This window comes from Apis florea, unplaced genomic scaffold (assembly GCF_048593485.1).
Source record: "Apis florea isolate Af1SG1 unplaced genomic scaffold, ASM4859348v1 contig_3585_pilon, whole genome shotgun sequence".
Lineage (NCBI taxonomy): Eukaryota > Metazoa > Arthropoda > Insecta > Hymenoptera > Apidae > Apis > Apis florea.
Genome location: NW_028256788.1, coordinates 131440 through 146268, shown reverse-complemented (window position 1 = coordinate 146268; position 14829 = coordinate 131440). Strand labels below are relative to the sequence as shown.

The window sequence follows — 14829 nt, the reverse complement described above, 5'->3', positions numbered from 1 at the left end:
TTTGGGGGCAACCGGTGTGGAATCGAGCCGAGGAAGAAAATCGATTAGCCCGATTCCCTGTCAGACTATTACCACTACTACTACTAAGATTTTAACCAGCGGAAACGAAGATTTCAAGATTCTAGGGGTACGATGTTTCCTTCCTGTCGGATCACCTCGTCGGGTGCAGGTGTATGCCAGGATCGATCCTCGGCAGCAGAGGGTGGGCGTTCCAAATTTAGACTCTCCTTCTCGATCTTCCTCAAGAGGTTTGTGGTCAAGCGAACCACTCGAGCCTCTCTCTCTTTCTATTTTATTAAGCAGCCTCTTGGGGTTAATGAGAAGGTCGTGACATCTGACCGATCTGAACCTCCCGTTATGACAGCTAGTCTGAAATATTTATGGGAAATTGTGGATCATGGGAATGGAAATATCTCGCGAGAGAATTTTCTGATTGGCGGTGCTTGGTCTTGAAAATTCTTGCGATCGTTGTAATTTATATATATATATATTTTTTTTTTTAGATGGGAGATTAAATATTGTTAATATTTTTTTCCTTTCGTTGAAAAGAAAAATGCGGAACATTTGCATCATGGCTATTTCATGTACACGTTTCGAACGATAAGTACAGTCTTCTGATAAGAAATGAGAATGAGAACAGTCAGTACGAACCGTAAACGGTAATTCGTGACTGAAGGAACGATAAAAATTAAAAAGAAAATTCAAGGTCGCGGCCTGTTTCATTGTGGAAGCCAGTCTACCCTCGTCGAAACTTCCGAGTCCGGAGTTTGCAGATGCAGAAGCAAGAAGGGGCCCAACCTCTCTTTGCCTCGGCCCTCTTGTAACTCAGGGGTCCTTCATGGCTATGCAATAATATACCAGTCTCAGGGACAAAGCTGCAGTTTAACGTGGCACATTATGCATTTACTGATGTTAGGTATATATATAAATAAAATCGAAATAAAATTCTTTTTCCTGAATATGACAAATTTGTCAGAGGATCGAATCTTGCTCCAGAAAATTTTGCCTCAAGATAAGATTTTTTGGTAGTGAAATTTATATTTATATATCGGTAGAATAGATTTTTTTCAAAAATTTATCGAATTCATCTAATTTTTAATATCTTAAGACACAAAGTATATTTTTACGATATTTCATATTTTTAATTATATTAGAAAATATTTACAAGGAACAAAGATCAGTCAAATACAAATCCTTTGAACACACATCTCTCAGGATTGATCTCCATTCAATCTAGAATTCTATGTCACGTGAATTCACGTGGCCGAGTCGAGAAAACAAAAATGCACTCGACTTTGGTCGAGTCTAACAATATTCGACCAAGACCAAACTCGATAACAATCGACCTATAGCTATAATACAATAATACAATAATTACCCCACGAAATTCACAAACCATCCAAAGTTTAATGCGCGCACACACCCCTTTTTATCCGTCGATCAGTAAAATAATTCGAGTCGATGAGCGGCAAAGCTAAGAGAAACGAAGGGGCGGACCACCCCTTCCTTCGTTTCTCTTCGAGGAAACGTCATCCTTTATTCGTTCGACGATTCGTTCGCCTGGGTTTGATCTTGATCATTATTCGATTAACAGAGTGAAAAAGATCTCGAATCGCGTGATTTCGTGCATCTGCCACGCACTCACTCGTAGTGGCGTAAAGAGTAATGTTAACACGGAAGTTGGTGGAGCAAGGGCACAGCTGGTTTCAAGAACTCGATTTATCGCGGAGTTATCGCGGCGTGCACGCATATTGTGACGAAATCACGTGACAGAAAATTATTTTAACCGTAATCGTAGCTTGCCTACTTATCGTGTCACGTTTGGAGATTATGATATATATATATATATGGGCTCGATAATTGATTCAAGAAACAATAATAGCTTACAATAACGAATTTCGAGCGATGACAAAGGAAAGAATCACTCGTGCAAAAAAAAAAAAAAATAGATATATATTATTATTATCTACTTAAAGGACACGAATATCGTAAAAATTAGACTATTAATTCAATTGGGCTATCATGAGATCGTAGATCGTGATATTTAATATTTTTTTTTTCTATTTTTTTTTATTTTAGAATTAGAAAATTTTCCTTCGTCGTATATTATCTAATCTTTCTATCGCTATTTATTGTAATTATATGGGTTGTTTTTCAAGATAAAATATTGGAACTTTAATCCAGTTATGTTGGATCGCGATAAACACGGGCGCAATCTGTGAAATTCGGCCAAATATCGAATAATGAAAAGCGTGTTGAGTCCGTGGCGTGCAAATTTAATTTTTCGACAAATATCACGCCGATTAGTGAGCTGGAAATTTGTCCGCTTCCCATTGCCGGTGATCAGTGTCGTGGAAAATTGTGATGCGGGTTCAGTCGAAAATGCTCAACCGCGAGAAAATTTTATTTGAAATATATGTTTTGGTTTTAGCTCAACTCTCGAAACGAAGTTTTTGTTTATTTCGTAGGTAACAGGCTGATTTTACGCGTGAAAATAAAACGCAATTTCTCGATAAAATGGACTTTTAATCTGAAAAATATATACGTATATACGTAAAATATTTATGTCGAAACAATTAAATCTGAATGGTAAAAATTTTATTTTCACGTCACTAGTCTCGATTTCGTACGTTTCAATATGAAACGTGAATAAAGATTCGTCCAGAAGACAGAAATTATTCGATTAAAAAGAAATCTTATTAATTGTGTACAAATACATGAAAGAAACTTGATCTTTTTAAAATTTGTCAAAAGTTCCAAAGTTTTTACAAACTTTTTTTAACATCGACCATTATTATTGTTTAAGGAATGACTAAATCCGTCTTTATTCCAAAATCATGAAGGTCTACCTGACCGGAAGAAAACGAAATAAATCATCGGTCGAAGGGACGTTTACACTGTGTAAAATCGGCACTAGTTAGCCGTCAGTCCTGAGCTCTGTAAAAGTAAAAGTTTTCCGGTACAATAATCGCGGATCATAAAGGTTTATCTGTTTATTGCGGCAGCCATTGCCTCTTGAAATGGTCTGTAACTGATTTTGTCAACAAAACGAACATTCCTCGTTTATTGCGATCTATGGTGTCTACACGTTTTGCCGTTTCATCATAGACGATCCTCGTAAGGCAACGATGTTTCCTTTCCTTTTTGTAGTTTTACAGTTTTTAATTTATTGACGAGATTTAGTGTTTGCATGTTAAATCTCGTAGAGAATTTGTGTAAAAATTTTGCGAACCTTTATTAGAAATAACATGGATTCTATGATATAAATAAATATACAAATATTTGAAAAAAGTTTAATAAAATAAAATTAAAATAAATATTTCACCGAATAAAATTATTTATTTTAAACTGATTAATTTTTTTTTGTTTTTTTTTGTAAACATATTGCGAGCAATTTTATTCTATCTAATATTTTGTGATTATTTATATTTTTATGTTTGCACTCGAGTATAAGAGTTATGAGTCAACGAAATAAATTTTAGTTTATTATTTCTGTATCATATTATCATGTATTATAAAAGATCGAAATTTCAAAAAGGTAGAGAAAAAACGTATTGAGAGGGTTAAGAAAACTTTCCATTTCCCGTATGTAATCAAATTTTACAATCATTTACAATTTATATTTCATAATTTATTTATAATAACTTGATATAACATCTACATCGAAAACATTCTATTCTATTACATTAACATATACAATACTCTCTTGCTTCCAATACCAATGGTTTTGATTTTAAAAAATATTTTTTTTAAAAAACACTAAAAACTCTCACAACTATTTATTCACCATACACCATACTTTGTTTAATTTTTTATTCGAGCACGTCAATTCATGTTTTCAACAATTCTGCAATACACGGTCAAAAAACAAATTACAAAAGAAAGTATTGCGCATAGATATGGAGAACCTGATATTCAAATATTCAAATGATATATAAATTTCCAAACTGAAATCAAATTAAAAAAGAGAGAGAAAGAAAAAGAGAGAGAAAAGTAATATCGTTGTACACAAAAGGATTTGCAAGAAACTATCTCGATCGTGTAATGGCGTGCGCAAGACTATGAAGGAGGGAGGAGGAGGGAGAAAGAGGGAACCGTACCGTGTGCCGGACGTGTGTGTTCGTGCGTCATAAGTGTGGCTGGCGCGCGCAACGCGATACGACGGCAACGATGCATATACGGGACGATGGGGGCCCCTGTGTGGGAATTCTTCTGAAACGTTAAACAGTGTTTACTCGACGGGGCCGTGCACCGCGAATGCTGTTGCACGCCGGCCTCATCAATGAACTCTTTCTTTTACGCAACGACCCTGCGTGGAGGAACGCCGCGGTGTGTGCACGCAACCCCATGGGAAAACGCGATATCGTGCGCGATTACTTCAGGCGGCGGAAACTTGCGTGCAAAAAAAAAAAAAAAAAAATTTGCGTCGGTGGGATCTCGAAGTTTTCGCTGATAAGAATTGAGATTGGACGTGGACGTGTGGAGATCATGGTATATAAATTTATAAAAGATTTAAGAAAAAATTTGGGAATTTTCTGGTTAATTTATTAAAATTTGGAACGAATAAATTGTAAGATTTTTTTTTTTGATATGGTAAAAAATAAGAGAAATCTTTTTTAATTTTTCTGGTAGATTTATATATATATATATATTTTTCTTAGAGATACGAGATAATGGTAGATATTCGCAATTGGCCTTGCTTGTGATAATAAAAGATTTATCAGGATACATTTCATCGATACTATCAACATTATAGTACGTTGTATTTGTTATCTAACTATTATTATTGTCTTATATAAAACGACTATGAAATTACTATACAGTACCGTAACGTTAATTACTTTTAATTATATATTATTGTAATTATGAAACGAGATTTTTTTATGTAGATTATATATACGTTGTTTCAGATTCTTTGTATATTCTATAAAGAAAATAAACAATTCTAATATTCTTCCCTCGATATTTTATACGTACGAAAATTTTATTTATTCTTTCATTATTTAATTTATTTTCAATCTCCATTAAGATTCTTTGTTCTCTCTATCCATTTTAAATTTCTATTTTCTAAAACTAAAAATCACCACGTTTATCCAAGAAAATCCCTTGTCCAATATAAAAGTTCGTGCAGAGTTCACGTAGAACGACACGTAGCACTACTACTCATCTTTCTCCAAATTTTTTTTTCTCCTTCGCGTCTCCCATCGAGGAAAAGAGGTGCGTGTAAGACGATGAAAGGAGCACCAAAGGAGAGAGACTCAAATTTCGAAGGAGACTATATCGCCGTGTCCCAGGGGACGGCGTGAATTCCCACACATCAACAGGTCTCAGGAGGACCCGAGGACCTCCCCTCTACTACGATTCTATCCCGGAACCCCACTCCAGAACGCACTTCACCCCACTCTAGACACGGTGAGTGCATCGGCATGCGGTCTTCGAAATCGAAAACGTCAAACAGTTACCCTCCACACCCCAAGAGGGACGTCGCCGGTAGCCGGCGATCATCCCCTTTCACCGCAAACTTCTACCAAGTTTCGCTCGTTTCAACGATGAGAGGTGGGAATACGTGAAAAATCACTCGTGCGAACGCAACGAACGAAAATTCGAATTCGAAAAGTGCAGCATCGCAACTTTGATTCCCAAAGTTCACGCGGGATTTTGGATTATAGGATCTTGGAGAAGAGAGAAAAAAAAAATAAATAAATAAATAAAAGACGATTCAGACACGTGTTGGAAATCGTTTGTTCGTGTTGTGTGGTGTGATACGTTATAGTGATTCGATCGACTACTCGAAGAGTGCATCAATGGTGGATTATTATAATTACAAGATGTCAGGCAGCGAGGAGGAGCTTGAATCTCATACGCAGTCAGGAATGACCAAGGCGGAGTTGCGCAGGGTAAAAATTAGTTTGGATTTTTTGTTTTTTTTTTTTTTTTTTTTTTCTAAGGCCGTGGAATCGTGGAGGATGGATGCGTAAAACGCGGAGATTTAGTCGATAGTGTCACTGCAGAATTTTTCATCGTTATCTTTTTTCGGATGGATATGTTCAGTGCTAAAAATTCGAGAATAATTGCCCGTTCCTTTTTCAACATTTTTTTTTTTTTTTTATTTATCTAAAAATAGATACGTTTTGCCAATTTATTTAAAACAGATGATATAGCGAGACAAACTGTGTCTATTTTTACAATGTCAAACTATTAACAAAAACTAGCTTTGCAAGTCGACCAAAGCGAACATCCATTTATTTTAAATTTTCATTTTCTCTCATTCTTTCGCCTCGACCAAACAAGCAAATTCTCGCGCCAATCCCAATCAAACAAATCACTCGTATACGCTTCGAAACCGACCGATCGAAGTCTAAAGGAATACGCGTCCCATAACCGAAATAATTCCCCAATTGCAGAGCAACAAGCCGATCATGGAGAAGAGGAGGCGTGCACGGATAAATCAATGCCTGGACGAGCTGAAGAGCCTGATACTCGAGGCGATGAAAAAAGACGTGAGTAGCATAGATTGTCCATCTGTCGTGCCTCATTTATCAGACCCTCGATAACAGTGATTTTCGCGGCATCGATCGAGCCAATTACACGTCGCGTGATCGCGAACACAAAGTGTTTTAATCGCTTAATCTCGAAACGACGAGGAATTCTTCGCCAGGGACGATGAGAGAGGAGGGGGGAGGGAGAGGGGGAGAGCGTCTACACGCGTGATTACAGTCAAATGCTCACGGTATCCACATTGTCACCGGCGTCCGAAACGTGTCGCGCGAAACGTGACCGGTGCACGACTTTATCTGGTGACGTGATACGGGTTTGCAGGAGATAACGCGAAAATATGCGCAACCTCTCTTGTCAACCGGAACGAAACAAGAGATTTTTTTTTTTTTCTCGAGTGATGGAGATTTCATTGATGGATATCGCGATTCTCCCCCCCATGATTTTTGATACGTTTCGGAACGAAATCGTTGACTATTTGCCCTGTCGATGTTATTCTTTGATTTCTTTTGTTATTTCTCCCTCGAATTGCTTGGTTTTCTTTTATGAAACTTATCTCTGAGATAAGTTACGTTTCTGATGAATGAATTCACGAAAATACGAATTATACGAGAGCGGCTAAAAATAGTCGAGGAATATGGTTCGTAAAATATGGAACGTTGAATCAGCAGAATAGGATCAGTGAATATCAGAGCGCAGGGACTCTTATTAATAATTCGTCACGAAATTGAAATTTCTTTGGCCAATTCCGTTTCGTATGACGATTCGCAAACACGGAGCAGTGTTCTCAAGTGACAATTGAAATTGGTCGAAATAATAATCGTCAGATGAGTTATATGGGGCATGAACCGGTCGAGATTGTTTCGGTACTGTTGGCATAAAGGTCAAGAGTCGATCTTCTAATTAAACTGATAGGAAGAGGCCGCAGCAGCGGATGTTGGCTAGAAGTGTTTGATCAGGCCATCTCCTTTTTCTCTCGCCGCCTTCCTCTTGCGCGACATCATTTGATTTTTTAATCGTGGATAGGTATAGAATCGGGGATCTAGCGGTAGCGGGAGGTGGACAGGTTTTGTTTTAGCGTTTTAGATGCCTCGCCGTGGGAACGGATGGTGGATGTCCTCTACCAACACCGTAATCTCCGTTGGAGACTCCAGAATGGCACTCGACGATGTTGGCCCGACCGGTGTTGGCCACATTCCGCTTTAACCAGATTTTAATTATGTCGGTTTCGAATTTTGAACAAGCTCAACTGGACAATTTTAATATATTTGCTAGTATATTTGAGAAGCGAAAAATTCGTTGAGTCAAGAAGATATTGAAAATATTGAAAAAGAAGTCTCGATCCTTCTTTAATGGTCAAAATATGGAAAAATTTTAAAAACTTTCGAATTTCGAATATTAAAGATATAGAAAGTGATGTAGCTTTTAAGATTATATCACTAAATATATTACTAAAAAACATTTGTGCCTTTTTGCTAATTATAATAATCGCTAATTAATAAAGTTTGGATTGATAAGCAAGCGATTATAAATTGACTTCTTTAAGAATTAAAAAAGTCTCAAAAAATCTATACGACTAAAAGATATATTTGAAAAAGCTTCAAATTTTAATTCAATGCGACGAATAAAAAATAATAAGAGTAGTAATAATAATTTGAAAGTGGCAGAAAGATAGATTTTCAATGCAAAATTGCGAGATTTCCTCCGAGCATTCGATGCCTGACCATTCTTCGTCGCGTAACTCGATCCATCGAGATTGATTTCTCAGACAGGGCCATAACGAGAGAGACGCTCTCACCGTTCTCTCCTCCACGTCCAAATGACTTCCGCTACCTGCTCGCTCCAATGTCCGTCCCGTTCGTCCGTACGAAACGCCCCCCGCGTTCGTGGGAACCTCGAAAATAATTATTATGAAGAGGGGGAAAAAAAAAAAAAATCTCATCTCGGGTTGCAGCCTTCCTTTGTTGACCGTATCATCTTTTAAGGATCCCAGCTTCGCGAGGACGGAGGCGATCGGCGTAAAAAAGAAAATCGTGAGGGGAGGAAAAAAGTGAGTGTTCTCGACGCCTTTGCCTTTTCAGTTGCTCTTTTAGCAGGTGTTTCGTCCTTTCTCCGGTGTCGAATTCGTGTACGGGAAAAACCGATTTCCACATCGATTCTCTTCTTCTCCTCATCGATGTTAATAAGATGTTTACCAGGGATGAGATCGAACGAGCAGATCTGAATTTAGTTTGACAGTTTTCGAAACACATCGCGAGCGTTTCAAATTTTTTTATTTGAAAGAATGAATGATTTCTTTGAAATCAGAATATTTTTTATATTTTTAATTTTGATTAAACAAATATTATTTTACTAGAAGAATTAATGCATGTAATTCTAGATGTTAAAAAATTATTCTTTGTGATTATTATAATAATGGAATCTTACATAGTGAAATTTTTGTATGAGAATTTGTTTGAATAGTGAAGGAAACAATAATATATTTTTGCAATAAAAAATAATTGGTGCAATTTGTTGTTTCGAATATAGGCTCGATCTTGTTTGTGAAATTGTTCCCATTCGAATAGTAGCTCGTTCAAGGGAGAATAGGGGAAGAGAAGAGTTTCAATGGGCTGTGTAAGCGATCTCTTCTTCGACTCCCACGCCTATTTTAAAGGTGACCGCTAGTTTACCATAAAAATGCGAGCACTCGGCTGATCCTGGGATGAGGATCGTGGTGCAGAAAGGGCACAATAGAATTTCCAAGTTGTAGAACTGCATCGGTATTGAGCGATCGATCCTTTAAAAGCTGGTGGCAATTCGAGGAATATTGAAAGGGCTGGTGTTGTGCTCTGTAGCATGGAAAAGAAAAAAAAAAAGGTTTTTCGAGACACTTTCACAATTTTTAAGAAATTCCCACGACGGTTTCTTTTCTTTTCTTTTGTTTCCAACTGTTTTGCTTCGAGAAGAAACGCATGCAGTTTCTAATTTATATGAACGTCATTCGCCGTAAGTGGTTTCATCTCGATCGTTTAAAAAACGATTTATATGCGGTAAAAGTGACTGAGGAATTACGCGATAGGAAATAACGAAAAAACTCTCTTAGAATGTAACACACGCGGCCTTAGGCTAACTACAAAATTGTCCTACACTAGCTACCGAAGTTGATAGCCTGTTATTAGGGTAACAGGTTCGTATCAAGTCAATTACATGGGCGTTACTGAAGCATCACGGACTTCTTAGATGAGCAATCGGTACACGTAATACCTTCGGGCAACCAGTTGCTATGATTGCTATGCATTGGACAAGTTGGAAATGATCTTTCCATTCTGTACTTTGTTTCTTCTCTAGTTGTTACCGATATAGCCGGTTGTCGATAGGACAGGCGTCGATAAAACAGATCTCCATTTCTCGTCGAACAACATATATAAATTTCCTGTATTGCCGATAGAGTTCTAGGATCATTTTTTACCCTATCGTATTATACGAAAAAATTAATAAAAATCCGAAATGTAATGATAGGAAATTGAATTTAATTGAAGAAAATATTCACGCGATACGAATAATGAATTATTAACGCGTAATATTCTTTTTTTTACAGCCGGCCAGGCATTCGAAACTCGAGAAGGCCGATATCCTCGAGATGACGGTGAAGCATTTACAGGCGGTACAGCGTCAACAATTGAGCACGGCGGTCGCTACCGATCCGGCGGTGCTAACGAAATTCCGTTCCGGATTTTCTGAATGTGCTACCGAAGTATCGCGGTACGTCAGCCACCTCGAGAACGTCGACCCTGTTGTGAAGCAACGACTGGTATCACATTTGAACAACTGTGTTAGTAATCTGCAGCAAATGGCGCCATTCTACAGCCACTACGTGCCCTACATGCCGGAACGGCTCTATCCGGAGGTGAAGGTCGGTTTCCAGAGCGATTTCCAGAATGGCGACGAGAATAATAATGGAAGTGCGAGGATACAAATACCAAACGGCGTTCAATTGATACCTAGCAGGCTGCCTACCGGAGAATTAGCACTTTTGGTGCCACAATCGGCTACCATCTCGGCGAATTTCCCTTTCTTTCCACCGGCCCCCGAGTCAATTTCAAAAATCACCCGCTCTTCTGCTTTCACGTCCATCCATAGGCCGCAAAGCCCTCTACTGAGCCCATCAACGTCTACGTCCAGTTACGGCGAAGAAAGTCATCAATCTGAGCATTATCCTCAAGCAAACTCGCCTAATCATCAGGAACGTCAGTTTAAAGTTCCCGGTCAGAGTCCAGCTTCGTCTAAGAGTTTCTCTTCCTCCCCAGAGACGCAGAAGCCGCAGATTAGCTCGACCAGCGATAGCAAATCGCCAGTGTCAACTTTCTTGGAAAGCAAATCGGATATTGGTTACAGAAAAGAGATCGCTGACTCTTCCGAGTCGTTGAACAGCAATGGAATGCAGAATTTGAGACAACCTCTTTCTGTGATCACCGATAAGACGTATAATTGTACCGGTTCCTTGCCGCCAAGGAAAGAAGCTATCAAGAGACACAATTCGGATGGTCTTCTAGCAATCTCAGATAAGAAAGCTAGGTATCAAGAAGCTATCAGTTCTACCATGAATTCTTCTAATGGTCATCTAAAATCCGAGGAAGATCAGCCGATTTCCGTGCAGGATTTGTCCGGCAGACCGACTTGTTCCGCTAATAGAAATTCTAATCCTAATCCTATCAAATTTGCAGCTATCGCTGGTTCTTCTGGCACCAATGCCGATATGTGGAGGCCTTGGTGATTTAAACGTTTCTTCTATCTTTTCTTCCTCTTTTTTTCTCTTCTTTTTTTAAGTGAACGCGAATGTATGGAAGAATAAGAAACATTGTTCAGTACAAATAAGTATTACAAATGTAAGTTGTATCTTAGTTTTACAAAAATGGACGATCTCTAACGGTCATTGATCATTCTTTGAATTGAGAAAATTGTGCCTTAGGAAAGATATTGTTCATTTTTAAAAGATAATTAAAATTAATCTTTTATCATGCATGTGTTAAAATTAAGAATCATAAATTGTATTAATTGTAAGTCTTTCGTCAGATATAGTAATTTAATATAGTGTTAAAATTACTTGATATAAGTAATTAAATTAATATAATATTTAACGAAAGAAAACGATAAGATTGAATTCAATGTAAAGTCGTAAAGACTCGGAGAAAATAGGAAACACACAACTCTGTATCCTCGCATACGAAGACTTTCAAGCTTTAACTTGTACCGTTATACAATAAGTTTTCATTGTGAATAATCCTGTAAATAATCCTCGATCTTATTTAATAATTATTATAATTTTCATCCTTAATTATAAGAATCTTTTGTAAGAGTGATGTTTTCCGTTAAAACATGGATGGAAATTCCAATCCCGTCGTTTATAAATTAAGTTAATTGTCGCCAGTTTGTGATAAATTTCATGTTCACCAATAACGAATTTTTTTCTCTCTCATATTTTTTTCCCTCTTCCGTCCCTTGTCTGTCCCGTCTGTCGATGGATAAAGACCGATAAAAATCGCCGCAAGGAAACGAATTTCCGCTGATGATATATAAATTTCATTAGATGCGGAGAAGGTAAAAGGATAAGAAGAAAAAAGGGGAAAAAAAAAATGGTCTGAGGTTGGTCTCACCATCGATATGTCCCGCAGTCTCGTAAAAGGCTGAGCAATTTCCCTCGTTGAAAAAGCCGTCGGGGCAGCTTTATCCTTTTAAGAAGCGTTAAACGCGCTCCGATTCATAAACTGGAACTTATTCTTTCCTTTTTTGCCGATAAAGGAGTAAAAAGGCGCGGCGAATGAGAATTTCAACCACCTGTTACACCGCAAAACCACCCCCTTTCTCATCGACTGAATGCTTAAACTGATTTATCGACAGACACCGTGAAATTTGTTGAATGCCCTTAGCGCTTGCCCGGACGAACGAGCTCGTCTTCCCTTCTAGTCGCTGAAATTCTTAATTTCGGCCTAGATTTATGGCAACGAAATAGGGGAACACGGTAATTTCCTTCGAGTCTATATCGATACGTGGGTCACGTGTTCTGCCTATATCACGGCTTATTTTTCTTATTTCTAAGCAGGGATGAAATTTTTCCAGGTATATCGATTATATGTGGTTAACGGTTGGAAAAGGATGGACGTGTTTTCGAAAAAATTGACGCGATTTTTTTTTTCACGAATGCGAGTTCCATTCCGTCGAACGAGATGGCACCACGGTAGTATCGGGAACAAAATGCACTCCCGTTTATATCCCCGTTTATACTTCTCGAAGAAGTTGATAAACTTCTTCTTATTTCGAAAAATTTCTAATATTCTTTTATTAATGTGAATATATAATTTATTTTAAAATTTATTTTAAAGTCAATATTTATTATTGTTCTTTCGTTAATGAATAACGTAATAAAGTTTGAAGATAGAATTTCTCTAAAATTGATATTTACACATACGCTATAAAATGTTTTAAGATTGCTGGCTGTTCTATACCTGTTTCGCAAGGTAATATATTATAATTATTGCGTTATGAATAATTTTAGTTTTTCAACATTACATATACGGGAATTGAAATCGATAAATAAAAAAATATTTGATTTTATTACATTATTTATTATTATTTATTACAAAAATAGTCTTTTTTTAATTTAAAAAAATATTCTTTTTTATTATTTAAAAGTATCATTTAAAAGTAAAACACAAGAATAAAAAAAATCGATTCTTCCACATAATATACAAACTTTAAACTGACACGATCTAATATTTATTACAATTTTTAGAAACAAAGTGATTATGTAAATCACGCACTAATTTTATCGATATTATAATATAATTTTCTTTAACGAATATGATTAGATCATCGCAAGAATATTATAATAAGAAGAAAAACTCGAATTTTAATATATCTTTTTCCAAAAAGATCCGTTTAAAACGAATCATCATTTCTACTTCAAAAACGCCTCGAGTTTCTTTCCTTCGACATATTCCTACAACAATTTCTTTCTCGCAAGAAGAAACTTTCAATCATATTCAATCAATTTCCATCGACGCATTAAATTCTCCACAAGTCATTTGTTAAACTATCGAAAAAATGGAATAAATCCAACTATCAATTAATTAACATCTAATCTCACATCATCTTCTAACTTCACGATCATCGAGAAATTTTCCATTCCTCACTTGCAACATATAACAAAAATAGAATAACCACCGAGCAGCCACTTTTTCCTTTCGCGCACCGGATTCCGTCTTGTCTGTGGCGCGAGGCATCGAAGTCGCCGATTCGTCGGCGCGCTGCACCGAGATTAATATCGCGAGACGTAGCCCCCTCCCCCTCTCGATATTCACGCTTCACAATTATAGCATCCGAGATACAGATACCCCGTGGTTGGAATAACCATCCTCGAAGAAGAGAGACGCGTGTATGCGAAAGAGGGAAAGAGAATGGGGGAGCGGAAGAGAGAGAGAGAGAGAGAGAGAGAGAGAGAGAGAGAGAGAGAGAGAGTGAATGAGAGAGAGAGTAAAAGATGGTATAACATCTATACGGCGTATCACGTGTATAAATAATTACTACGGCGCGGAGCAATTACTATAAGTTATGGGCTAGCCGGCACAATTTGCAATGTCAAGACATAAACACTGCTACCGCTTACATTTGAATACATTAAACGATGGGAACGGAGCTGATTGGGTGATTGGGAGTGTGGCGCGGCGGCGTGGTATCGGTGCGTGAGCTACGATCTGGTTGACGATTTTTATTACGGAAACGATCAGCTCCGATGGCTAACCGATACCTTTTCTCTCCTCCACTTGCCCACTCCCCACCCTAATCGGCCGTTTTACTATTGGCCGCGCATTGATGGATGCCCATTCCCATTCCCATCGGTCGGTAAACTGGATTTGCGATTTCCGATCGATCTTTGAAGTATTTACGAGGCTATCGATCGCGATAATCTCTCCCGGCCAATTGTTTTATGACAATCGAAGGAGGACGAGATGGAGGACGAGATGGATCGTTCGTTGCAACCTCCATCTCCAGTTTCTCGAGTTTCTCCCCGATTTGGCGGTTTCCCCTCTTCCCGGAGAAGGTTAAAAATGGTGTTCCTTTGGACGAGGAACGATGAGAATGTGGGTATAAACGTCGAGGAACGAGTTTCGAGTAAATTTCTCCAATTATTGAAAGTTATCGAGGGAGAAGGAAAGGATTTATTTTTTGCTTCTTTTTTTTTTTTTTTATCGGGGAACGGGAGTGAATAATTAACTGCGACGTTAGAGCTTGAGGAACGGGAGGAATACCGTGGATGACTCTGTGAAGGAGAGACTCTAAATTTTATCGTTGTTT

General features: G+C 37.7%; 1 protein-coding gene and 1 long non-coding RNA gene across 2 annotated transcripts; both read left to right on the top strand.

Annotated features, from left to right (window-relative positions):
- Positions 1-4209: 4209 nt before the first annotated feature.
- LOC147656592 (uncharacterized) lies at positions 4210-4756 on the top strand. Its single transcript, XR_015294099.1, has 2 exons — positions 4210-4570; positions 4662-4756. It is a non-coding gene; the product is annotated as an uncharacterized LOC147656592 (long non-coding RNA).
- A 700-nt stretch (positions 4757-5456) lies between these two features.
- On the top strand, positions 5457-11931 carry dpn (bHLH protein deadpan). The gene is made up of 3 exons (XM_012487749.3): positions 5457-5897; positions 6405-6500; positions 10076-11931. The coding sequence occupies exons 1-3, from the start codon at positions 5805-5807 to the stop codon at positions 11249-11251; spliced, it is 1365 nt and encodes a 454-aa protein (XP_012343203.2). The 5' UTR covers positions 5457-5804; the 3' UTR covers positions 11252-11931.
- The last annotated feature ends 2898 nt before the right edge of the window (positions 11932-14829 follow it).